At 46.3% G+C, this 27,545-nt stretch overlaps 1 protein-coding gene and 1 pseudogene across 1 annotated transcript in view; one reads left to right on the forward strand and one right to left on the reverse strand.

Moving 5' to 3' along the window:
- Window positions 1-27,545, reverse strand: part of Aff1 (AF4/FMR2 family member 1) — a 127,535-nt gene that overhangs the window by 44,386 nt on the left and 55,604 nt on the right. The window contains exons 4-7 of the mRNA XM_023712945.1: window positions 11,352-11,396; window positions 5,904-5,990; window positions 4,569-4,605; window positions 1,654-1,705 (exon numbers count right to left, since the gene is read on the reverse strand). Of these exons, the coding sequence (XP_023568713.1) occupies window positions 1,654-1,705; window positions 4,569-4,605; window positions 5,904-5,990; window positions 11,352-11,396 (221 nt within the window). The remainder of the gene's footprint in view (window positions 1-1,653; window positions 1,706-4,568; window positions 4,606-5,903; window positions 5,991-11,351; window positions 11,397-27,545) is intronic.
- LOC105741903 lies at window positions 11,552-15,339 on the forward strand (annotated as a pseudogene).

Below are 27,545 nucleotides of genomic sequence, written 5' to 3' on the forward strand. Positions count from 1 at the left end.
AAAAAAGAAAAAGAAAAGAACAAAATCCATGAGGGCATAGACTAAGTTTGTAAACTGAGGTCCTGACACAATAAATGCACTGGGCTACCTCCCTGGCATCCAGCAGTCCCCCAAACAGCAGAACTGTATGTAAGGAGGTTACTTTAACCCACACTCAATAGAAGACTTAAAGACCACTTTACAAATTAAGTGGGACACCACTTTTACCCATTCTCCGTGACACTGAGCTCGTCAGACTCCTTTCCCAAAGCGTACCTCTTTCTGGTACTCCTCAGTAGGCCTGGCCCAACTCCACACAGCCCTTCTTCTGTTTCCCCAGTCTTGGGGATGCTTCCTGAGACCCCCTCCATCTCCTCCCCACTTCCATAATTGCTGGGATCACCACTAATGTTCTCTTAGACTATTTGAGATGATATTGACCAGCAACTTTTAGAAAGTGGCACTGCGTGTTACAAGGTGCAGCTGTGCCTGCTACCAAGCCCAGGGTAGCACACCTGTGAGTGACAGAAGGGTGGCTTGGCTTCTGTGGCCCAGTCTGAGGCCACTTCTCTGCAAAAGACAGGCCAGGGCTCAAAATAAAAATAATAAAAAGGACTGGAAATGTAGCCCAGGGGGAAGACCCTGTGTGTGATCCCCAGTACCACCAGGAAGGAAAATCATCCTAAAGCCTATAATAAACTTATTTTTATTAGAAATGGTTAGGGATGTAACTCAGTTGGTAGCGTGCTTGCCCAGCGTGCACAAACCCTGAATTAGATCAGCAGCACCACAAACAAAAACAAGAACACTGACTAGAGCTGGGGAGATGGTTCAGTGGAATAAGCACTTTCCTGGCAAGTGCAAGGGCCTGAATTCAATCCCCGGTTCCGCAAAAAAAAAAAAGAACAGAAAGAAAAGAAAAAGAAAGAACAATGACTGCTCACACTGTTCCCTTTTGCTCATTTTGCTATGTTGAAATGAAAACAAACTCCATCTAGGAGTTGGCGCTCAGAACTGGAGCAATGATTTAACCCAGTTTCACACTCAGCTGTGGCAGTTAGATAAAATAACCTCACAGCTCACCTACAGTTTCAAAACTAATCCACAGCAACTTCTTCCAAAACACACGGAACAAGTACCGTGCCTAAAACAGACGAGATCTGGAGGCTGAGCACCTGGTGTACCCGAGCGGCCTCCGCCACTGAGCTAGCTGCCCAGGCTCACCAGGAGGTAGGGCAAAGGGCTCCTCCTGCAGACCTGAGAGCCACCTCCAGTGGCAGGAAAGAGAAGAAGATGCTAGTGTGATACCTTCAAGAAGTGATCTGGGTCGAATACTGAATTAAACATCAGTAATATTAAGTATAAAATGTTCTCAAAATTCAAAATATATCTAGACTTGCTTGGCCTTAATAAAGAACAGCTGGGAAATGGGGCAGTTTCTTATTAATAAAACTAGGCCAAAAAGTGGCAAAAAAAAAAAAAAAATCTCACATTGTACACATTCCCCATCTCTAAACGTAGAGCTACTGAAGATAAAAATTAAAAAGCCAACGCTCATTTTCCACAGTTACCATGTACACAGCAGCGCAAAACTCTCTCTCCAGCAAACCCCTCAGCACCCTCTCCTGCAGTACAGATGCTTTTACTTTGAATAAATGGAAGCATTTTACTTACGATGTTCCTTGCTGGGACCTGGGCTGGGTTTTTGGAGGCGCGTCATGCTGTTCTGTGGGGAGGGAGACAACATCAGAACACAGTGACACAGGACTATTCCGTGTTGGTCACAGGTTCCCTGTTCACCCCCGCCCAGCACTCAGGGCCAACCACACTGCGGCCTGTTGCCCTGGGCAGTGTTGCTGGCCTAAGGCGACACTTGTGCTGCATGCTCAGCAACAATTCTGCAGGGAACCAAACAAAGACCCCTTCCCTTGCAGCCCTCAGCCTGGCCTTCCATGCCACTTTTCTGACTAGGAGGGCTCTTCCATTCCTAGGGACAGTACAGCGGTCCTATGGAAGAACTGTGACAGGGCTGCCCTCACCCTACACTCAGCGCAACCCCAGATAACCTGTGGCAGTCTAGCCCTCTGTCCTCTCCATCCTTCTTGTCCCTCCACTCCCTAACAGTCGTCACATCACTCCCTAACAGTAGTCACCAACTACCTGGCAGAGGCGGCATGGATGAGGCAACCGCCCAGGCCTCCATGAGGGTGCAGTGGCCCAAGGGACATGAAACAGACCACACATGTCCACAACAACCCCAGGCAGTGTGGGGAAAGGTCAGCAATCACCTGCACAATGGACTCTCCCGGAATCTGGAGAATGGCCACTCCATGAGTTGTGACCAAAGAAGGCAAGTCAGAGAAAGAAAAACAGACCATGCCCCAGAGGACATGGGATTCTCCAGGAGGTTGGCAGGAGGGCCTGTGTGCAGGAGGGCAAGCACACCTGGAAGGGGGAGGGACAGAAATCATGCCTGGGAAGGGCCAGGCCAGGTGCAGGGTCTGTGCAGGTGGCACTGAGGCAAACAGGGGCCTGAGGCTCTGAGGATAGGAGCGTCTGGCTTTAGCTGATAGCACAGAGGTACCAACCAACATCTACGCGAGGACACAACACTGCGCCTCAGAGTCACTTGGCGGTAGTGCTGGTTATAGCCTGAAGGGAGCAGGGAATGTTGAGCATGGAGGCCAGGAAACCAGCTGGAGGCAGCCCTGCCTGTGTGGACACTAGGCAGTGGGAAATGAAACAGACCCGTCGTGCAAAGAAGCAGGTGCCCCACGGGCAGGGCCAGTGCTCTTGCCACACACGCATGCAAGCCCTCTATGTTTGCAGCTATCACTGTATCTTCATGCCAGCAGGAGCTCTTAGATGGTATTTTGAAAGTGCTTTTGCATCTGTCTAGACAGGTAAGACCATGACTACAAATGTCAGGCATGCATCATGCTTGCACATTGCCTTTCCACAGATTCCACAGCCCTTGTACTAGGACCAGAAGATCGATGGTGGAAACCAGAGACCACTTGCTGGGTATACTTTAAGACACACAGACACACGTTCTCGCCACTGGAAGCTGTATCCATTCACCCCTCTCTCCCTCTTCAGTCACCCTGACTCTTCTGCAGTCTACAGGGCCACGTTCTCTCAGAGACACAGTTCCCAGAACACCATCGGACAACAGGGCAGCGCTGCCAAAGACCTGGGATGAACGGCAGCTGGTCCAGGACCTGCAGGCTCACGCCAGCACCTGGCAAGTGCTCCTCAGAGTGGCAGGCATGGGCCCACAGGATCAAGGAGGCCACCGTCCCTTATAAGCATACCTTCAAACCTGTCTGATAAGCTAAAGATTCTTCCTGTAGCATCAGCCAAGCAGCCTGGGTAAGGCACAGATGAGGGAAGGGAGGAGCAAGAGGTGAGAATGTGAGCCCCCAGCCCTCGCCTCCACCCTGCGCCACTCCATTGGCACCTCCTCTGGAGCTGGCTGCTAAAATGTGCAAGACTTCCCACTGCAGAGGCAGCCGGCAGTCTCAGCTCATTCCACTTTCACGGCTGATGGGACACAGTGGCAGCAGAGACAGGCAGGCTTAGTTCTAGCCTGGGGGAAATTTAGTTATCAGTTCCTGGCAAGATTTTATTCAGTGTTTCTGGTCAGGGCTCAATAAAGCTTTATATACAGGAGGTAGCTGTAGGGCAGACCTGACACCTGGAGCCTGTTCAGCCCTCCTCTGCAGGAAGGTTTTTATTATTTCTTACTTCACTATTTTTTTTCCTATGCACAAATCATTACAACTCAAGCAAAATCATCAAGGAAAACAAAGTGAGGAAAGAGAACAAGAGGGAGGCTAGAAAGAAGAGCCCTGTCTTGTTCGCAAACTCACCAGAGACCTCACTTGTAGCCTGTGCCTCCTCTCTAAAGAACATGCTGTCCCTGCAGCAGTTACCACACCCCACTATGTGCTATTCCACCTGCAAAAGTGTCTTGTTCCCCTTCCAGTAAGCGTTCGGATGAACTAAATGACTGCCAGTGCCCTAATCATCTTTCTAAGGCTTTAGCCAAGGTGCAAATAATCTACTGATCTGGGGAGCTACTGCTGAGGACAAACGCTGAAGCCAGGCAACCTCATTTTCCTCAGTTTTCAGGGACTCACAAGCCATAAAAAGAGGAAGCAGGAAACAGCTATGCGGCCTACAGAGGAGCTAGAAAAGCTGTGTGCTATATTCCTTACAAAAATTTCTTGGTCTTATTTAAAAAACACAAGAATCACACAAAATACTTCAACCCAAAAAGACAACATATTCCAACTGTTCACAATCCCTGGGTTACAACACTCTGGCCATTCACATTTGAGACTACAACCTTAACTCATGTGATCCAACTTGTTGTTTTGGATATTACTAAAATATCTTCATTACAGTAACTCTTTGCAGTACTCTTAAATTCCACCCAAAGAACAGCTTCATGTTTCTGTTCCTTTTCTTCTCTCAAGCTAGGAAAACTTCATCTCTGCTGGGGATGTATTACTAATGTTACATTAAACCACTAGACAGCATGCTTTCTCCTCCAGTGCAATAAACAATTTCACATATATACTTACTTTGGTTTTGGGTTGCAGAACTAATGTGCTGAGAATCCTACGGAAAGAAAAAGAAATCTACTAATTAAAATATTAAGGTTTATAAGTCTAAAAGCAAAACTGTGGCTTTTAATATTAAAAAGATAGTTTTATAAAACTCTCAGATATAGAAAATATCCATGTCATATAACATATAGATTCTGAAAAAAACAACAAAAATCACTAATTGAGGGCTGGGGAGATGGCTCAGTAAATAAGTGCTTCCCTGGCAAGCGCAAGAGTCTGAGTTCAATCCTTGGTTCTGAAAAAAAAAAACAAAACACTAGCATATAGATTCTATATTTCACTCTAAGACCCTCATATTATCTGTATATTCAATCATCAATCTCAATTAATCTTCATAGTTTTAAAATACTCATTAATCTAATTTTTACATAAAGGTGCTTTCCTAGAGATTATTTTTCCTTTGGTATCGAGCATAGATATTTTTTATAGTTCAAGGCTTTACTTTATTTCATTTTATTGTTTTTTTTTGGAACTGAGGATTGAATTCAGGCCCTTGCGCTTGCCAGGGAAGCGTTTATTCTTCGGAGCCATCTCCCTGGCCCCAAGGCTTTACTTTAAAACTAGTAATAATGACTATTTTTACAAAAGTCTTACTGTGAAACAGGGAAATAGTGAAGTGGTAAATCTGGGTATGTACTGCCCTTGATTCTTTCAGAAACAGTATCACAGAGAGGAAGAGCTACAAGCACGTGCTCATTCTTAGCCGGCTGGCCAGAACCCAGACTGGAAGGTGCCACAGCTACATCCTGAAGGTTATTCAAAAGTACAAAGCAAGAAAAAAAGACTGTGTTTTTTCACTGACTTGTTATATAAACTACCAGTAGTACAGCTGATCACATTAACCTTTAAGAAAATGTAGGAAGCAGGGGGCCTGCCCATTAGCTCAGGTGTTTAAGTGCCTGCTGAAACAAAGCTCAGGATGCTGTGGTTCGATCCCCCATTCTCAAGCCAAACCAGACCTGCCCTGAAGGCATCCTGAGCGGCAACACCTCAAAAAAAAATTTAGGAAGCATGAGGCATTTGTGACATGTGTGCACATATAAAACTTGGAACCAGATCATCCACCTCGCTTAATTCTCCTGTACCAGTTTCCTATCTCCACAGGAAGCACCCTCACTGAAGGAAAAGACCACGAAGTCCTCAATGGTTACAAAGCTCTACCACACAAAAAGTCCAAGATGCTCTTACTCACGTATGCCGGAGAATCAAGTGTAATACTTCATAAAGCTGGTTCACAGCATCACTCACACTCCACTAGTACAGAAGCCAGGCCTACTCTTGAGGAGTTACCTTGGTAGGGAAAGGAAATTTGGAGGGCTCCGCTGTGCTGGGCGTGTGTATTGCTGTCAGAGGCGGTGGCCAGGAATGGGTCATTTCCTGAGAAGAGATGTAGACAGGGAAGAAAAAATACATTGTGAACAAAACATTCAAGGCTACTCAGGCTATCTTTTTAAACTGGGTGCCAGGTGGATTAATGGCAAGTCAAAGGTACTATCTGAAAAGTTGTTTCAGTCACTTCAGAAACACCTACTTGAATGACTAATGGTCACAGGCTAAAGACCACCAATTTACAAAAATGAAAACAAAACAGCTTAAAGAAGAAAACAGGAAGGTGAACAGACAGCACACCAAGTATAATGGATAATGGCCCCTCTGCATTGTGAGAGGGCTGGGGATTGTGTGAATGAAGGACCGGGAGCGGCAGGCCGCCTGAAAGCGGCTCCCTCCTACACACCATCTCCCTTGCCTGTGTCACTGCGTTTCCTGGAATGACTGAAGTTCAAAGGAAGAAGACCTTTCCTGTTTGACCAAAGAAGCAAACAAGAAATGGAGGCCCCTTGTTCCACGTGGAGGCCCTTTAATAGACCTGACCCCTCCCTGCAACTCTGCAGGCAAGAGGACTCCATGGAAGGAGGCAGTCTTCAAAGATTACCTTTCTGTTCCATCAAAAGTTTAATTTTTAGGGGCTGGTGAGATGGCTCAGTGGTCTAAAGCACCTACTTAGAACAAGCTTAGCAAAGCACAGGGACCGCAGTTCAATCCCCCAGCACCACATGCCAGCCAGCCCCGCCCCGCCCCCTGGTGGGCTGAGCTGGACACACTCACACACACACACACACACACACACACACACACACACACACAAATAAATAAATAAAATTATTTAAAAGTTTAATTTTTACTATTTCATTGATTGAAGGCAAGATTTCCAAAGCTTACAAATTAATGTGCTTATCCTGACATAGACTGTGCTCTCCTGAACATATTTGTGAGTCTTTTTTGCTACATACACACACCCCTATGGAAAACAGGTATGTCAGATAAAAGGTGTCTCCCACACACTCTGACTTTCAAGGGCTTTGCAGAACATTAACTCCAACATGTCACTGAGGAGGACATGATGCTCTCAGGGACTCAGTCGAGGCTCAAGGAATGCCGATGGCCAGGCAGAGTGCAGGTCAGATGCCCAATGTTTTGGGGAAGTACAAGAAGCCCCCACTGTGCTGCACCGGCCCGGGACAGGCTAAGAGATCCTGCACAGCGCTGCCCCGATGCTGGCGCGTGCTGGTTGTGAGCAACGGAAGCCTGTGCCTTTCCACAGGCGGCCGCCCGCCGGGTCCTGGGAAGGCCAGGGCCAGAGCAGCCGTTCTGCAGCCAGAGACCAGGGAGAATCCCATTCCATCCTGAGCCAACCTCTGGGAGGAACCCGGAATCCGAGCCTCTGTTTCTCAATAAAAAAGAACTTAGAACACTTACTTTCAAGTATGGTAAAAGAGTTCAAGTAAGTGAATGCTTGAATGCACGTTGTACAGCAGGCACTTAAAACATGCAGCTCATTACCCTGTGTAACTCGAAGTCTAGGATTAAAAGAATCTAAATATTACTGCACAGAGTGCTCCCTGCTGTTTTATTTATTTGGCAAAAACTTTAAAGTCTGAAACCATTACAATGCTACAATATAAAAGCATGTAGCAATTAACTGAGCCCTGTTTGAGAGCATTACCCTCTGAATCTCCATGCTTGTTCCTAAACAACATCCACTGTCATTGCTGATGCCGAAGGCTGCCCCAGACATCAAGTCAGGCTGCTGGAAAGAGCATAAATTCCTTCAGACCCTAGGGTTCCCTGTCCTCTGAAGGAATTCATGTACTTCCTTAGAAGCCTTGCCAGCCTGCCAGAGGGACTCAGGCACTAGGGGGCCATTCCACAGAGGAGGCTGTGGTTTTGCTCCCTGCCCCCACTGACTGGGCACACCGGCAGAGCCCAACCACAGGCATCTGCTTCGGTGCCACTCTCTGGGCCGCACGGTTGCTGCCCCCTCCTCCTGACTCATTTTTCTCTAGACCCTGTCCAGTCCAAGCTGCTCCTTGATGCCTGACTCTGCTTGCCTCGAGGCCCTTCTCCCACTCTTGCCCTGTACCCTGTTCTCAGCTCCCTGGCCTCTTGCTCCCAGTCCTTCTGTATTCTACTATAGACTCACATCTCCTGTTGCCATCACAGCAAGGACTCTGTGGCAACCCAGTGCTGGGCAGCATGTGCAGGCTGATGGTAACATTATGAATAAATGATTGAACACATCAATGCACTGAAGGAGAGTCTCTGTGACTGCCTCCACTCCCCAAGGCTACAGGAAGAGAACCCCAGCTCCCTGCATCTGCCCCACCATGCACTACCCTTTCTGGATGCCACTATATAACCAGATCCTGGCCATGAGCAGAGTCAGTCTGCTACCTGCTCACCCATCAGCCTGTGAGAATAACAGGGACCACTTCCCCCCAAAATATCACCCTGAGAGCCAAACATCTGTGACTGCTCTGTGGTGTTAGGAAACCTGCTGCTACTTCCCATGTCAGGATCCCTGATCATCTTAATGAACTGCTGGTGCAAGACAAAAGGGGATGTCAAGGCAGAGGGTGATGTCTGCACCAGCATCCGAGACAGCAGGGATGGGCCCTACAGATCATCTGCCTGCCTGGCGCCTTCGCCCTACACGTGGAAACCAACTTCAGAGACAGTGTGGTCGGGGACTGCAGTCCCTGCCCTGAAAAGCCTCATTCCCAGATGCCCTTCCACTTGCTTTCTTCATTCATGATTTCCAAATGAAAACATACACCCTCTGCCTGCAGTAACCACTCCCTCTCAAGCACTCCTAGGGAGGGAGGAAGTTTCTTAAAGCAATGCTTGAGGAGGGAGGATGGATGAATTTCTTAAATTTAAAATATTTGCCTGCACAAGCTTAAGTCTCACATAGTTTCTCTTATGTGAGAAATCCGAAGTATACATAAATTAAAGAGTAAGATAAATGAAAGAGAAACACGGAGGCTTTGCGAATGGGAAGGGGACCAAGAGACGGGGGGAGGGGAAGTAAAAAGGATGAAGATGTGTGTGTCCACACACCAGCTCTCACAGTGAATGTGGTCACTGACACTGCAAGCATGGACTAATAAAAATAAAAACCAGAACACTATGTTCACCCTTTGCTGTATTACTCTCACGGAAAGGGTGAGATGTGTCATGGACACATGTCAAAGCCGAAGAGAACCAACCGTTCATGCAGACAGCAAATCTGTATTGCTGTAGTTCTGCAACCATAGACCAAGTCACTCCAATGTCAGTGAAAATGCTAAGGCCTATTTCATGAGTAGGTTACTCCTTTTTTTTTTTTTTTCGTCTTTTTTCATGCGGAACCAGGGATTGAACTCAGACCCTTGTTTGAACTTTTTTTTTTTTTTTTAAACTTTCAAACTCAGACCCTTGTGCTTGCCAGGGAAGCGCTTATTCTACTGAGCCATCTCCCTGGCCCCCTAGGTTATTCCTTATGCTGAGAATTCACTAGCTAAAATAAATCAAACCGAAATGAAAACGGATGCACTAGCTAAGATATTTCGGAAATAGAAAAGGGAAAGTATGATTCAAGAACTTGACCAAGACCCTCTGGCTATTATGTACTTGCTGGCTGGCAAAAAGTTCTCATCTTGAACTACACTTCGGGCTTAGACGTAACTTCCTCAGAAAGCACTAGCTACAAAAGAAGGAAAAAACATCGTGCAGCAAAAACAATGGCAGTGTCTCCCAAATATCTGGCCAGATACTGCTACTGCCAAATTTTTCACAAGGCAAAGAGATAACCAACAAGCTAGGCATGGTGGCATACACCTGTAACCCTACCACTCTGGAGGCTGAGGCAGGAAGACTATAGTGAGTTCGAGCCCAGCCTGGGCTAGTGAGTTTAAGGTGAGCCTGAACTGCACAGTGAGACCCTGTCTCAAAAAAAAAAAAAAAAAAAAAGATTACCCACAGAACAGCCAACACATTTCTTTACTACTATCACTTACAACTTTACAATGGAAAATTAAAGACAAAATCATTTAAGTATATTTTTAGGGAAGATTAGTACAGACTGAGATTAACAGACCAAACAAAAGAACGGGATACAGCTGAAGGACCACTTTTTATCTGTACAAACAAAAAGTTAGGATAGATACACAGTTATTTCTCTTAATTCAATGGGAAAAAAGACTTGTACTAACAGTGTTTGGACAGAATATCATGTCTGCATCTTGTACTATGAATAACCACTACAAAGACAACAATATGCAGTGTATTATTGAAACTGTCCTACTTATCTATTTTGAAACCGTCTTGTTATTTTTCAATAAAATTAATTAAAAAAAAAAAACCAAACAAACAAAATGGGAGACCCAGAAAAAAAAAGAGAGAGAGAGAGATTAACAGATCAGGCCCAGATACATATCTTCCACTTTAAGCTCAAAAACTTTATAGTGAAGAATCATTAAAACTGACATGGGAGCAATTTATAAGCCACAGAGGAAGGATAAATACAATATTACAATTGCCATATTTGAGCATTAAAATTATACTCCACTAAAGACAGAATAGAAAACATGACAACTTATGTGGTTCTTCTTTGATTAGAAAAAGAAAGAACATGTCAGTTTAATAGGAGAATTTGGTTTTGTTTGTTTTCCTGGAACTGAATCCAAGAAGGAATTTGTCATGGGCAAGAAAAACTCAATATGATCTGGGGAGATAGCTCAGAGGCATAAGCTCCAGCCTGGCAAGTACAAGGTCCTAAGTTCCATCTCCAGTACCACAAGAAGAATGAAAGACAGAAAGAAAGACAGACAGACAGATGGACGAACAGACGGACGGATGGAAAACACATTCCATGATACACATGGAGAAGCAGCACAAACATTCATCAAAGTCTTAATAAACAGGAACAAAAAATTAGCGTTTAACTGAACTAAGCCTAAAAACATGCTTTTTACTTTCTACTCTCTGTTTTTCTTCCCTTAAAATGTCAATAGTCTCACTGAAGAAGAGTCCAGGCACACCAGATGCCACCGTGGGAACGTGGCAGGCGTAAACCAGGACTAACTGACCGGGGTGCCTGCCACCACAGCTGTACCCGGAGCTGTGTCTTCTGTGATGTGGCGAACTTCTGGATCCTTACAGCCAACCATAAAAACTTGAGAAACACCCTAAAACTGATCCAAATGCCAGGCCATTAGTGGACCACCTCTAATTAATAAAATCTACTACAGAATTCAGCTGTGCTGTGTGTCTCCGGCTATCACTGTCAGGGTCCATGTTACTGCTGGGGTGTGGGGTGGGGGCCCCATTCCCGGGAGGCCTGGACTTGGCAGCTGTCCTTAACACAGGCACTCATGGGGCTTGAACATGCTTTGCAAGACAGACAGCAGGAGAACTCACCTTCAGAATCTCTTCAACACAGTGGATGTCACTGGAGTAGGTCTGCTGAAAGGGAAGAGGAGAATGTTAGGGAGCAGGCTCGAGTTAGACTGCAGAAAAGCAGAGGCCACGGCACTGGTTGCCCTCTCCAGCAGGACCTGCGCCTGCTTTTCCTGGCAGGACATGGGGACTCTGCATTCTGCACAAGGAAGACCCGAGAGATGCACCTGGCTTACTCTTGGGTGAAACACAAAGAACAGGAGCTGGAGACACTGCAGACCAGTCATGATCCACAGATCAAGTCGCTGATGAAAATTTGTCTGTGAAATAAGGAGCATGCCAGTACATATTGGGGACTAACAGACAGCAGAGAAGAGATGAAAACAGGGACGCAGCCATCTACCTTGTAACACCCCACCCCGCGCTGAGATTAACAGACCAAACAAAAGAACGGGATACAGCTGAAGGACTTTTTATCTGTACAAACAAAAAGTTAGGATAGATACACAGTTACTTACAGCCAACAAGCTACACAAACACAACATGATGATCATCTGAACACCCTTAATGGGTCCACAGAGCCAAGGCCAAAGCCCACTCAGGAATGATTCTTTTTGTTATTAAATTTTATTTATTTATTTATTTATTTATTTATTTATTTATTTGAGAGAGCGAGAGAGAGCGAGAGAGAGAGAGAGAGCGAGAGAGAGAGAGAGAGAGAGAGAGAGAGAGAGAGAGAGAGAGAGAGAGAGGTGTGTGTGTGTGGCCAGCTCAGCCCACCAGGGGGCGGGGCTGGCTGGCATGTGGTGCTGGGGGATCCAACCGCAGTCCCTGATGCTTTGCTAAGCTTGTTCTAAGTAGGTGCTTTAGACCACTGAGCCATCTCTCCAGCCCCTCTTTTTGTTATTTTTTAATATTCTAACCTGCCAACACTCAAAACTTTTTTTCCATGGTACTGGGGATTGAACACAGGCCTTTTGCACTGAGCTGTATCCCCTTATCCTTGTTTATTTTAAATAGGGTCTTGGTTGAGTTACCCAACCTGGGTTCAAACTTGTAATCCTCCTGTCTCAGCCTCGCACAGTGCTGGGGTTACAGCCATGTACTACCATACCTGGGGCTCCAAAATTCATTTTAAAATTTAAACTATTAGCCAGGGAGATAGCTCAGTGGCCTAAGCATCTGCTGGGTTGTATCCCCAGGTCACTGAAACTGGGTGTGGCAGCACATGCCTGTAATCCTGGCGCTGGGGAGGCTGAGACAGGAGTCCAAGCTGCAAAGCGAGACCCTGTACCAAATAAACAAACTAAAAAAGTTAAAACTATCGGCTACCTCACTTCAAGCCAGCATTTTCACTGCATGCATGCACACACAGATGCATGCAGTTTTCTTTCCCAATGGCAGATGAGATTCTCCAGCATCTTGGAGAAAAACCAACAATGCCTGCTGCCTCCCATCTCCAGCTAAATACACGGTGGCAGTGACTGCTGCTACTGCCTCAGCATAACCACGACGGACAGAGCTCAGAAAATGCTTTTTTTTCGGTCTACACATTTTTAATTGTAGAGAACAAAAAAGTTAAATTTGAAACAACTTTTCTGCCTACAGCCATAAAACATACCCCCCACTTTGTATTTCAACACAACAGCAACTTTTGTCTTGGGTCAACTCACAAAAGCCATGTGCTGGGCAGCACAGGGGGCACAGGACCACAAACGCCCTGCAGTGCCCGCCTCGCAGCCCGCTCTCGGCCTGCATCTACAGAAGGCTCATCGCTGTTCTTGCAGGCCATCCAGCGCCCACTGCAGGTCAGGGATGAGATGCACATGGACTTTCATGGCTGGCGGCTTTCCCCAGAGTGTAACTTTGTAGAGCAGCACTTAGTAACACAGTCTAGGATCAATAATCCCTCAGTCCCTCCTCCTTCCAATGAACTCTCATACAGCTTGTGTCTCGATGTTCCTAATACCTGTGATCAGACAGGCCTCCTTAGGTCACTGGATCTAGAGGTCGCTGGATCTGAGTGTGGGACGCTGGGACTGAGGGTGTGCAATCGATTCGTTTGGAGCATAGTCCTGGGTGCAGATAATGGAAAGGCCCTCCCCGAGTGTGAGTGCTCTCAGCCCGAGGGGTGCGGAGTCTGCACGGGATCTGAGGACAAAGGAGCTGCTGCGGCTGCCTGCTTCTTCGTTGCTTTGCTGCCCTCTGTCCACCACACCCCACTTCTGCACAAGCCTCCCAGCCACATCCCTTGCCTTGCAGCCAGCCAACTGTGAACCAAAGGGAGCCTCTACAAACCACTAGCCAAATACACCTCTCTTCCTTTAACTTTGGGCACCAGGTACTTTGTCTGAGCAATAAGAAAAGTAACTAAGACAAACTCTTAAGGAGTAAGGAAAAGCATGCAACACACACTCTGTCCTGCAACGGATGGGATGAATACATCCCGACTCAAACACAACTTTAAGGCACGCCGGGGAAGCCACAGATGGTGCTGGTGGAGGGAGATTCTTGGCGGAGTCTGATGGGGAGAGTTTGAGCAGGACGCCGGGAGGGGAGGCTGAGTCTGGTGGAGACAGTCGCTAGGATGGATTTTGCTGCTGAGAATACAAAGGGGATGTTGGAAATTACTATTATGGACAAGGCCATCCAATGAAGCCTCACCGAATCTGCATGACTAACAATCTGCTGCTCAACTATGGCCTCTACTGAAAGATGGAAATCTATCGCCCTCACAAGGCCAGTGCTGAGGAGATGACCAAGTACCACAGTGATGATTACATTAAGCTCTTGCGTTCCATCCATCCCGGTAACATGTCTGAGTACAGCAAGCAGCTGCAGAGATTCAACGTTGGTGAGGACTGTCCAGTATGTGATGGCCTGTTTGAGTTCTGTCAGTTGTCCACTGGTGGCTCTGCAGCAAGTACTGTGAAACTTAATAAGCAGCAGATGGACATCGCTGTGAATTGGGCAGGGGGCCTGCACCATGCAAAGAAGTCCGAGGCATCTGGCTTTTGTTACATCAATGATATCGTCTTGGCCATCCTGGAAGTGCTAAAGTATCACCAGAGAGTGCTGTATATTGACATTGATATTCACCATGGCGATGGCATGGAAGAATCCTTCTATACCACAGACCGGGTCATGACTGTTCTTTCATAAATATGGAAAGTACTTCCCAGGAACTGGGGACCTACAGAATATTGGGGCTGGCAAATGCAAGTATTATGCTGTTAACTACCCACTCCGAGATGGGATTGGTGACGAGTCCTATGAGGCCATTTTCAAGCTGGTCATGTCCAAAGTAATGGAGATGTTCCAGCCTAGTGTGGTGGTCTTACGGTGTGGCTCAGACTCCCTTTCTGGGGACTGGCTGAGTTGCTTCAATCTAACCATCAAAGGGCATGCCAAGTGTGTGGAGTTTGTCAAAAGCTTTAACCTGCCTATGCTGATGGTGGGAGGAGGTGGTTACACCATTTGTAATGTTGCCTGGTGCTGGACGCACGAAACAGCTGTGGCCCTTGACAAAGAGATCCCTAATGCACTCCCATACAATGACTACTTCGAATACTTTGGACCAGATTTCAAGCTTCACATCAGTCCTTCCAATATGACTAACCAGAACACTAATGAGTACCTGGAGAAGATCAAACAGCAGCTCTTTGAGAACCTGAGAATGCTGCCCCATGCACCTGGGGTTCAAGTGCAGGCAATTCCTGAGGATGCCGTTCCTGAGGAGAGTGGTGATGAGGATGAAGAAGACCCTGACAAGTGTATCTCAATCTGTTCTGACAAGCGCACTGCCTGTGAGGAAGAGTTCTCTGACTCAGATGAGGAGGGTGAAGGTGGCCGCAAGAACTCTTTCAACTTCAAGAAAGCCAAAAGAGTCAAAACAGAAGATGAGAAAAAGAAAGAACCAGAAGAGAAGAAAGAGGAGACAGAAGAGGAGAAGAACAAGGAGGAGAAGCCAGAAGCAAAGGAGGTCAAAGAAGAGGTCAAGTTGGCCTAAGCAGCCCTTCACAGCTCAGGCTTCTTGCCATGTTCCCTCCTTTTTTCCCTCTAACCCTCAGATTTTATATTTTCTATTTCTCTGTATATTTATATTACAATATATTAAATATAAACGTCCCCAGGGACTAGAGAGGAGCCAGGGCCCTTGAGTGCAGGGCAGCTATGCTGGGGGAGCTTTTCTAGCAACAATCACGCTCCCCACCAATCCCCAAGTCTTAGTTTTAAGTCATAAAGGGTCCAGATCTGGATGGAAGCGATGCAGCCAGAAGATGAAATCCTGACGTGCCGAGGGCCCGTTTAGTGTTAAGTGACCTGGGAGGGGTGGCTGCATCTTCAGGGACCCCTACAGTAACATCTGCTGTTTTTAGGTTTTCTTTTTTCATACCTTTACACTGGCCCCAAATGAGCTAAGCAGCTCACATTGCCCTGTCTTCCCCAGTTCTATAGGTGGAGGTTGGTAGTCTAGCTTCTTTTTTTTGAGATACTTTCATTTTTTGGGAGACTCTTTGTAATAAAATGGTATAGTTCTATATCCTCCTGAAAAACAAACAAACAAACAAACACAACTTTGAGCTGCCTAAGTGTGTTTTTAAAACATGTAAATTCCCCAAACATAGTTTTACAGACAATTTTGCAGTGTGTTATTGCTGAGGTGGGGCCAGAAGTTTAGGTGTCTCTCAGAGAACCACGCAGTCCTCACACCTCTTTTGCCTACTGTACCATCCATAGAATTCCAGCATGAGAACAACTAGTTCTGTGTGTTTCAAAACCATTCAAGGGGCTGGGGAGATGGCTCAGTAGAATAAGTGTTTCCCTGGCAAGTGCAAGGGTCTGAGTTCAATCCCCGGTTCTGCCAGTAAATAAATAAATAAATAAATAAATAAATCCATTCAAGGGCATCTAAACACTGGACCAGACACCAACATTCTAGTTCAGCATAAATGAGGGCTATAGAAACAAATCCTGTTTCATCAGAGAATAAAACATGTATTATGGTTTCAATTTCTCACATTTATTCTTAGAGGCTAAAGGAGAATTAGCAGAGTGGAGTATGCAACTGTAGTGAGGCAGGGCACAGGGGCCCTGTTACTCTCTGCGAATTCAAGCAAAATATCCGGTCCCCAACCAAAACAGTGAAGCGTCCTGGGATAAGGACAGGAAAGACTGAGGCACTGTCTAAACAGAATCAATGAGGTCAGGGAGCTGTACCCTTAAGATACCAAGAACTTCTTCCTGCACTCACGCTTCAGTCAAGTCAAGATCTTTCGCGTCACGGAATACTTTTTGTTTGGAAAAGTTTTACTCCATTGGATAAGCCACAACTGAAGACATTTTTCTGGAACACTGTACATTAGCAACATTTATCTTTCACTACTAAAGTCACCACTAAATACATTTACAATTCTAATGAAGCCTCAGGTTCCAGCTGGGTGGTCAATTTACTATAACTTTTCTTAGGTCCCATCATGGGAACAAGGATGCTTCAGAGGCGGAGTGAAGAACCTGTTAAATGCACGAGCATAGATCATAGTTAAGAATCCGACCAACGCCGTTAATCACAGCAGGACTGAAATGATCAAGTGCCCAATGACAGAGTCCTTAGGGTTACAGCAGGTACATCCATACAGCAGTATGTCATGCAGAATCAGTAATATAAATCTATGTGCCTGCATGGAAAAACACCCCAAGACATGTACCAGTAACCTTTTCTTTAGAAATATGGGCAGGAAAAGCACAATACTAAAAGAAATCTCCTCCACCAACCCTTCAGTACTTTGCCTTTCTTGTCTCTGTTCCACTGTCACAGCCACATGCCTGGTGAGCAGTAAGAGCCAGCCCCGACGCCACACTGCGCACAGCCCCATTGCACCTGTGCTCCAGAGGGAGGCTTCAACACAGCCTGCCCTGCAGGGTCCACAACTCCCACCTGCCTGACACACCTCCACTCTGCTCCCCAGCCAGAGCGGGACAGGGGGATGGAGAGACAGAACAGAGCTCAGGAGGCTCCTCCACACCAGTGGGTGAAGGTGCGGTCCCGGGAGGAGCACCTGCACAAACCCTTCGTCCTGATTCTTTCCTAAACCTCATTCCCAGAGTCCTTAGCTGAGGGCCATCACTCTAGACCCCTGAAGCAGGTCTGCCCTGTTAACACTGTGGTCTGGGCAAAGGTTCTCTGCAGATTAAATGTTTACAGAACAAGACATGACCAAGAGCAAAAACAAGCATCTGCATAGCCATTTGACTCCAGATCTTTAAAAAAAAATATTTTAATGGCTCAAGATATAGTTTGCAGGGGCCGGGGAGACAGCTCAGTAGAATAAGCACTTTCTCGGCAAGCGTGAGGGCCTGAGTTCAATCCCCGGTTCTGCCCAAAAAAAAAAAAAAAAAAAAAAAAAAAAAAGATATAGTTTGCAGCACCTCCTGCCTGGCTGTTGCTCAGTGTAGACACAAGTATCCCACGCTAGATCACCAGCAGGTGAGGGCACCCCCCCATCTGCAGCCACTTCATACATCTCTCTCTTGTAGGGGGGCCTTTACGGTGACCTCAGCTGAACTCAGTTAAGACCCGCCTAACTCTTTATGTACCAGTATCTGCTCAGCTTGACACTGTGATTGTAAAGCCAATCATTTGGTTAGAAAGGAGCAAAGTTATACTAAACTATCCTTCCACCCAAAGGTTTATCTGTTACAAAAACTTTCTAAATGAAATAAAAATTTCTCAGGCAAAGCTACATAAAGCTCTACTTAATATTTGTATCAGTCTTTGTGATAGGCATTATCCTAGCTATTTATTTAATTTTTTGTATTTTAGGAAAGGGTCTACAGGGTGTTCAGGGTCTCACTACTAGTTTGAACTCCTAGTGGTTCTCCTGTTTACAGCCTCCCAAGTGCTGGGATTACAGGCACGTGCCACCATGCCCACTACTGTATATTAATTTCTATATAATTTAGCTGCCTATAATAGGAGCAGACGACAAAGCAGGCAGGTTGTGGAAAGGCAGCTATGCGTGGGACATTTCTTTCTTTCCTTCCTTCCTTCCTTTTTGTATTTTAGGGAAGGGCCTACAGGGTGTTCACTACTAGATCAGACTCATAGTGATCTGCCTGTTTACAGCCTCCCAAGAGCTGTGATCACAGGTGTGCGCCACCACACCCAGTCTCAAAGGCCTTCTCAGCTTGCCCTGGGGGCAGGGCTAGCATGGCAGACCCGGGATCGAACTGCTGAGCTATTTGGCTGGCCTTTTATCCTTGCTTTTTAAAACAAGGAAGCCAGGCATGGTGATGCTTTGCCTGTGTTTTGGGAGGCTGAGGTACCAGGATTTCAAGTGTGACCATTGCCTGGCAACTTAGTGAGATCCTGTTTCTTTGTTTCTCTGTTTCTTTTCTTTTCTTTTTTTTTTTTTTAAAAGGGTCTGGGGCTGGTGAGATGGCTCAGTGGTCTAAAGCACCTACTTAGAACAAGCTTAGCACAGCGACCGCGGTTCAATCCCCCAGCACCACATGCCAGCCAGCCTCGCCCCCTGGTGGGCTGAGCTGGCCACACACACACATAAATAAAATTAAAAAAAAAAAAAAAAAAAAAAAAAGGTCTTGAAGTTCTGGCCGGCCAGTGTCAAACTCGAAGTGATGTTCCTGTCTCCACCTCCCAAGTGCTGGGATTACTGGTGAATGCTGGGATTATAGGAATGTGTTCTGGGGCTGGCACTGCATGCGTACCCAGGGATCAAACTCGGGACCTTGCACCTCTATCTCCCTAACTTGAGATTCTGCCTTAAAATAAAAAATAGAATGTTGGAGCTATAGTTCAGTTGGAAGGCCCTGGGTTCAACAATCCCCACTAGCAATACTACAAAAGTAAATAAAATAAGAAAGGGGGGTGCATATTCATGGTCACACAAAAACTCTGCTGGTGGCCCAGCTAGCTTCAGATTCCTGTCAAGCTAGCTTTCCGGAGCCCTGGAGAGGTCTGCGGGAGATTAACCTATCAGCTCAGAGCACAGTTTTCCACTGCTTTCCTCAGAAAATCCTTTGCCAGAGCTTCAAAACAAAGGGCAGCAGCACTGCTCTGGCTTTTCTGGGCTCTGGGGAGGACATGGCCTGTCGGCCAGGAATGCACATGCACTTCAGTGGAAACTGCTGGCGAACACCTTTTACGTATGCACAGCATGTGTTTCTTCCCTGAGCTAAATAAAAGGAGCTAAGTGGAAGAATCACCTGAGCACTGAGCCCTGGAAGCTGCGCAAAACCGCACTGCCCTGCAGTTTCGGCAGAGCAGCATTTCCACTGCAGGGCTGCTCCCCTAGAGGGCCGGTTTTCACTAACCAGGAAGCAGGCCCAGAAGGGGGGTGGCGGGAGAGGGAGGCCACTGTCCTGGCCAGCTTCGGCTCTGGGCCTGGACCAGACTGGCACACACTCCTTGGGATGAGGGGTCGGGTTACCAAGCCCACGCACACCAGAGGGCTGGCGTGAAGGACAATGGGAAACCAGGAACTTGAAACACTGCCATAACAGACAGTGTCTACATTAATTATCCAAACATTCTTTTTTAAGACACTTTGCAGCCCAGACTGGCCCTGAACTCAGGCCAATTCTCATGCCTCAGCCTCTTGTGTGCAGGGGTGGCAGCTGTGTGCCACCACACCTGGTGTCAGTATTTGTTTTATGCTTGCCTGCCCCCAACAAGCTCCTTGGGTCACAAGGCTGCTCGGGCCCACCTGGAGCCCTCTTTCTTCTGCCAGGCTGCAGACCCAGCACTGTGGCAGGCAGGCGCGCCCGAGTCAGCTGTCCCTGCCGCCCGGTCAGCCTGCTGGTTCTAGGTGGCGTGCTGCCTGCAGGTGGGGTTCACTCTACATGGCTGCCTCACCTATGACACCAGTGCGGCCAGAAAATATCTGCTGGTTTCATTCATCAATTTGGAATCTGCAAGTACATTTCTGTTTCTGCTCTCCCCAGCCTTTTATTTTGAGATAAGGTCTGCCTAAATAGTCCAGGCTGGCCTCAAACTCAGGATGCTCCTGCTTCAGCCTCCTGAGTAGCTGGGATTATAGGCCTGCACCAATGAATCTAGCATTTCTAACCTTTAGGGCTTTAGAAACTTAGATACTATAGGCTTTCTGAATTATAAACACCTGGACAAACTAAAGGGAAATAAACACATGTGGGACAAAGAAATAATCTGTACCATCTCTCCTTAAAATACTGAAACTACTCTGAGAAACTATGTTTCCCATATCAGACTGGCAAACAACCCCAACACTAACCATATTGTGTCAACAGGACACAGACATTCAAATACAAGTGGCCAAAGTGACACAAATGCTGAACACAGCTACTTGGCAACTCTGAGACAGGGTCTCATTATATAGTCTAGGCTGGCCTCCAACTTGCAGTAATCCCACGGAATCTCGGAATCTCAGCCTCCCAAGCTGCTGGGATCACAGGTATGCAACACCACATCTGGCTGCTGTTTGACTTCTACTTTATCTGCAGAAAGAAACACACACACCAGGTAAAAACCCTCCAGCAGTTTGCAAATAGCAGGATGCTGGGAACAGCCTAGGGGCTTTCCTGTAGGTCACCCACTAAGAAAGCTACAGCGAAGAAATCCTACCCATCCATGGGGAACATGGAAGCACCTTATGTACTAACTGGGCATAATGTCCAGGACGTGATATTTAGTGTAAGGGAAAGTAAACACAGTGCATTACATGCTGGTAGTTGTATCAGTGAGAACGTGTCTCTGAGAAGAGCCCCTGTACAGAGATTTGAGTACGTACACAACACACCGAGAAAATGCAGCAGAAATGCTTACTAGCAATTTATTCTAAAAAGAACAAGGTAGCTGGGTATGAAGCCAGGGGAACATTTCCATCATGTGTACCTTTTTCACTATTATTATTATTATTATTATTATTATTATTTTGGAGGAACCGGGGATTGAACTCAGATCCTTGTGCTTGCCAGGGAAGTGCTTATTCTACTGAGCCATCTCCCTGGCCCCCCCTTTTTCACTTTTAAACTGTGAACCATTAAACCCATTACCTGTTCATAAATACAAATATGAGACCTATAAAAAAAATGTTTTTCCCAAAATACAGCTGAATGTTCTCAGCTTCTGTGGTGCTTTCTCCATGGAACTTTCCTCCTTCCCTACACGCACCTAGGACCAACTTCCCCATGCGCTGCTCACCCACGGCGCCACACAGAGCTATACTGCCAGTCATGGGCACCTGACCTACTACTCACTACGCGGGGCTGTGGCCAGGAGCCACGAGGCACCGCAGCACAGGCCGGGCTTCAAGTCGCTTGGAAACTCACCTGGCTCCCCTTCAAAGTAGAACCAAACATCCTTGCCAGTCAAGGAGCATTTGCTTTTTAGTTCCACTCAATTCATATACTGAGCATACATATTGAGATATACAAGTCCTCAAAGGATTGTTATAAGAATAAAAAGCCGGGCCAGGGAGATGGCTCAGTGGAATAAGCGCTTGCCTGGCAAGCACAAGGGCCTGAGTTCAATCCCCGGTTCTGAAAAAATAAAAAAATAAAAAAATAAAACGCCAGGTCTGGGAGACAGCTTGGGATCTAAGTACCTGCCTGGCAAATGCAAGGACCTAGGTTCGATCCCCAGTACTGCATGCCATGTATGTCCAATGCCGAGTCAGCCATGGAAACCAAGTATGATGGTGCACACCTGTAATCTCAGCGCTGGGGAGGCTGAGATAGGAGGATCACTATGAGTCTGATCTGCATAGCGAGACTGTGTACCAAACAGATATCTAGATAGATAGATAGATAGATAGATAGATAGATAGATAGATAGATAGATAGAATAATAGGCCAGATGCAACAGTGACAACTATAACACATTTACTCAGAGGTGGACACAGAAGGTTAAGTTCAAGGCTGGCATGAGCAACTTGGCCAACCTTGTCTCAAAGTACTTCTGGATATTGCTCACTGTAAGTTCCTCTGCATTCAATGGCCAATGCCTGCCCTCAAAGAAGGAAGAAATAAGATAATGCATGTCAAGCGAGCACATGCATCTATGTGACAACACCAGAATCGTCACTTTGGAGAGACAGCTTAGAGGGGGAGACTGGCTGAACAAGGCTTTCACATAAAACTGTTGGATGAACACAAGGCTAACCAGCTCCAGGCACACGCCCACCTTGCCTGGGTGTGCCCTGCTGTCTGGAAGAGGTACAAAGAACAACCTAGCGCCCTTGGCAACTGTCTAATGTTACCTCCACACCCGGAATTTTAGGATAAGAGCTTTTAAGATTCCTGGACTGCTGTAGGGACACATTTAATGTCCAAGTCCATACAAGAATGAAAACAAAAACAACTTAGCAAGTAAGGAGTAAAACAATACGAATGTTTGTCAAAACCTGCGCTCACATTTAAGTTGTAAAATCAACTAATTCTACCTTGAAAGTTTATTAATCAGCCTTCTAGTCTCTCCCCCAAATAGTTTTACACAACAGAAGGGTCTGGACACTTCTTTTATTTTTGGAGCTGGGAATCAAACTCAGGGCCCAGGCACTTCTCTGATACACAACGAAGCTCATCTACCCCTGAACACTGCTGTCTCTGGCTCATGTCAAGCTCCCAGCCAGGTGGAAAGCTAGCACATGTAGCCGTCTGCTAACTGCAGAATCTCCACAGTTCTCCAGATAAAGCTTCCAAAGAAGAAAAAGAGTGATTAAAAAAAGAAAAAGATTGCTTAAAATGATGAGGCATTTCCAGGTCACCTACTGTTATCTCCCAACAAGATTAACTGTGGGGCGACCAAGCAGTTCTCCCACAGGGGAAATCTAAGATAAAACCTTGCAGAAAGTCTTCAGAAAGATCATTCTTAAGAAATCAGTATGGATAACTTGAGATTGTGCTGTTCTTTTTCCAGTCACTTTGATTACACTAATGAATTTGTGACTGCTATTATAGATTTCTGAAGCACATAAAATACTTGTAAAAACAGTTTGTTTAAACTGAGCTGCTTGAAAAATGGTGGAAATTCTGTTCTGATCTCTAGTTAAAAGAATGTCTTATATAATCATGAAACCTAGGATTATAGTTCTTGAGATCTGGCCTGAATAAATAGAAACAAAATGGAGAAGCTCCTCTCTACATACGGAATTGAGGTAAATTCTCACCTCATAAAAATAAGGTATAAACCTGGCCTGTTGTCCCACACCTATAATATCAGCACTCAGAGGCTGAGGCATGCAGATCCTTGGAAGTTTGAGGCCAGCATGGTCTACAAAGTGAACTCAAGGCCAGCCTGAATTGCATGGTGAGATCCTGTCTCAAAAAGACAAAAATAAATAAACAAAAAATAAAAATGAGAAGTGTAACAAAATGTTACACCTGGTTTCACTAATGCTATTGCTGTTAAGAATCCTGAGATCATATATGACCCTGTCATTTTTAGTTTTCAGGGTCCCTGTGCAATTGAAGCAGTGACTACTAAATAATCCTTTAGGGCTGGGGAGATAGCTCCATGGTCTAATTGCCTGCTGGCAAGCACAAGGATCTGGGTTTGACCCATGCTACCCCCTGCTGTGACACCCCCCCATGCCATCCCATCCCACCCACTGTGCCAGCTACCGAAACCAGGCATGATGGTACATGGCTGTAATCCCTGTGTTGGGAAGGCCGAGACAGGAGGATCACTATGAGTCCAAGCTGCTCAGTGAGACCCTGTGCCAAATACATGAGTAAATAAATACATGGTTTTAAAATTTTGCCTCAAAAAAAAAAAAAAAAAAAAAAAAAATCACCTGCCTGAACAATCCAGTACATCCACTAACTTCTTAAAGCACAAGGTCTACCTGACAGGGTTAAATTCACTTCCAACAAGGCACCTGGATGAAAACAAATGGTTAAAAACTCAGCAGTGCAAGACTGAGTGCCCATCCCAGTTACCAACCTCCCAACTGCTGACCATGAGTCATCACCACTCCCATGCAATTCCAGGATCCCAGGTCCTCAGTGGTCTTAAACCTTTACAGTGCTGCCTCTCTGTATGCTGAGGAGGCCAGGGAAGCCCCCTGTGGGTGGGCAGTGCAGCCTTGAAAGGATTTTGAAAAAAACAGCTAAGAAGGTAGTGGGAGGAGGCAGGGAGGAGGAGGAGGAGGCAGGGAGTGGGGGGAGGAGGCAGGGAGGGGAAGGAGGAAGGGAGGGAGGAGGAAGAAGGGAGGGAGGAGGAGGTAGGGAGGGGAAGGAGGCAAGGAGGGGAAGAAGAAAGAGGGGGAGGAGGCAGGGAGGGAGAGAAGGAGGCAGGGAGGGGAGGAGGGGACAGGGAGGGGAAGGAGAGGGGGAGAAAGAGGTAGGGGAGGAGACTGGTGGGGAGGAGGAAGGGAGGGAGGAGAGGGAGGCAGGGAAGGGGAGGAGGCAGGGAGGGGGAAGAGGGAGCAGGGAGGGGGAAGAAGAAAGGGGGGGAAAGAGGGGGGAGGAGGCAGGAAGAGGAAGGGAAGAAACGAGGAGGAGATAACGTTCCATTCCAGCAATAATAACCTGATGCATGCCCCAAAGCGTATGATCTGTTTCCCCTTGGACAACCAATTCTACAAATGCAACAGTTTCCAGACTATCTGGAAAAGGATTTTTTTTTTTTTGATTGTGAACAGCTTTGCACTGCAGGAGCAGCCCTTCAGCTAGACTGTGGCCCCATGGGAAGGGCCTGGGGCCCCGCCCACTGTTCCCCCAGGCCCCCTTGGTGTGCACTGTCCCACAAATCACACTGATGATGGGAGACACCTCAGCGGGAGTTACATAAACGAACACTGCTGCCCACTGTAAGCTCACACCCACGGGGTGGGAGTGGCACCCTACACCAGGATCACGGGTAATCCTGCCTGCCACAAGAAGGCTGGGCACCGTTCTTCGCTGAGCCTAAACTAACTCCGTAGAGCGTCAAGAATAAAAACAAAACTTTCCATCAGTTTCTGGATGAGGTTAAAAGAATCTGAAGTCACAGGAATAAAATAAACCTTTTAATCCACACTTTGTCTGAAAAGACGCACAAAGATTTTATCCTGGGCTTAGTCCAGCAGTAATCACAACTGGTTTCCTCTGGGCGAGGTATTGCTGTCTGTCTCTTGGCATCGATTATTTTTTAAGAACAAAAACCAGAATCTAGTGGGGAGGAAAAAAAATTATGGAAGCCAGAGGCTCTAGGCATAAATACTCTTGAGAAAAAAACTGAGCTTCGAACTCCCCTGGGATGACCACTGATACCAAAACAGACACAGAAGACAGAAGCAAATAAAGGCGCCCTTGCCCTCTGCATCCCAACTGAACATCACATTCCGCCTTTTCTACTGCGTTCAAGTCGCCCCACTTGAATGCTGGACAACAAACCAGGATAACTGCTTGGGCTCAGAACAACTCCGTTCTAGGAATGAACTCATTTACTACCAGAACGTTATAAAAGGTTGTATTTATGTAATCTTACCAAAGAGCACCTAACTTTTAGGGGACTATCTTATTTTTCTATAACCTATTAAAAACCAGAGTCAGTCATTAAAAAACAAAACCAAACAAACAAAAACAACCCTAAATAATTCCACTGAACAGCAAGTACAGCTCATCATCTCCTGCCACGTGACCTTTGTGGAAATCTATCCGCAAAGCATATACCAGACTTCCAGGCAGGTTCATCTAACACATCAGCTGACTGCACTGGAAAGAAGTGGAAATGTAGCTAACAACAAAACTTTGAACAAAGGCACTCAACAAGTACCAGAGCTTACTCTTTAAATGTACACCTAAGGCAAAACAGATACATCTATGCCAAAGAGTTATTCTTGAATAACTGTAGGGGTGGGAGGGACACGAGTGTGCTACCTAAAAACATCTTAAGGTCTTTCTGACTCGAAGTCTTCAGCGCACAGTAACCAGTGAGCTGGGCTTGTATTAGGCCCAACAACGATGCCCACTGAGCACAGGGCCCCGAGCCCACAGAACTTCAGGGGCCTTGAGCAAGGACTTTACTGTCCGTTTCAGTAAATTTTTTTTTGCTGTACCAGGGATAGAATTCAGGACCTTGCGCTTGCCAAGCAAGCACTTATTCTACTGAGCTATCTCCCTGGTCCTGTTTTAGTAAATCTATAAGAGACATTTCAATACCAAATAGTTTCTTTCATTAAAAATTTGAGGGTTCTCCGTTTTCAATAGTTTTTGGCTTGTTTCAGGGCAGTTTAACCTTAAACTGTCTTCTGAGGGGGAGAAATGGGAACACTGGCATCTTTCCTTAGCAACTTCGTGGACTTACACCACGAAGCTCCAGACTCTTGTGACCACCAACTGTGCTGATAAATCAGCAAGAGCCCAGAGCTAGGGTCGCTGACCTTCTCCAGCATACCTGCCAGCACTGAGGAGAAGTTACTTTAATTTTTTTCATTAACAGGGTCTTACACTGTAGTTCAGGCTGGCCTCAAGCTCCTTATGTAGCCCAGGTTGGTCTCAAACTCACTGTAATCCTGCTATCATGCCTGGGGAAGTAAATTATTTTGAAATTTTTCTGTATTTGTGAGCAAACCTACATGTTACAACTGGTGGGAGCCTCCTCAGTCTTTTAAGTTAGACTTTAATTCTATACATCTGCTGGAAAACAAGCAGTAAGACCTTGGAAAAAGTTTGTGCACACATGCATGTCTGTAGGCATGTGCATGCGTGTGCCTGGGTCTTTAAACTGTCAATATCTTCAATTTGTAGCTTTTTCTTCAGGACAGACATAAGCATTTGCCAAGCTATTCAGAAATTCAGGACCAGAGTTTGAAGGAAAAAGGAAAACATCTTGAGTTGTATGGAATTATTTAAATGCTTGTGTTTTCAATTCTGTAAAACATACCACCATGAACATGTTGTCGTTTTCTACAAATACAAAGTGTATTTTCTCCCCCATTTCTTCCATTATGGTATCAGGAGGGCATGATGGACAACCCATAACCCAAACCAACAACCATGCAAGTCTCCTGAGGTTTTCCAGGTCCCTACAGCAGGAGAAGTCACAAAGCTGCACAGCACACCTGTCTGCACCTATCAAGTGTCCGCAGCGGGAGACGCCAAGAAGGCGGGATGCCCGTGGCTGGGACTTATTTACCATGCTTGAAAGCTGTGCACACAGTGCAGCCTTCAGTCACAGAGATGCCCTCTAGTGATCCCCTCTTCGATATTAACCCCTGACCAAGGTGCAAG

The sequence above is a fragment of the Octodon degus genome, unplaced genomic scaffold (assembly GCF_000260255.1).
Source record: "Octodon degus isolate 3935 unplaced genomic scaffold, OctDeg1.0 scaffold00028, whole genome shotgun sequence".
NCBI classification, from domain to species: Eukaryota; Metazoa; Chordata; class Mammalia; order Rodentia; family Octodontidae; genus Octodon; species Octodon degus.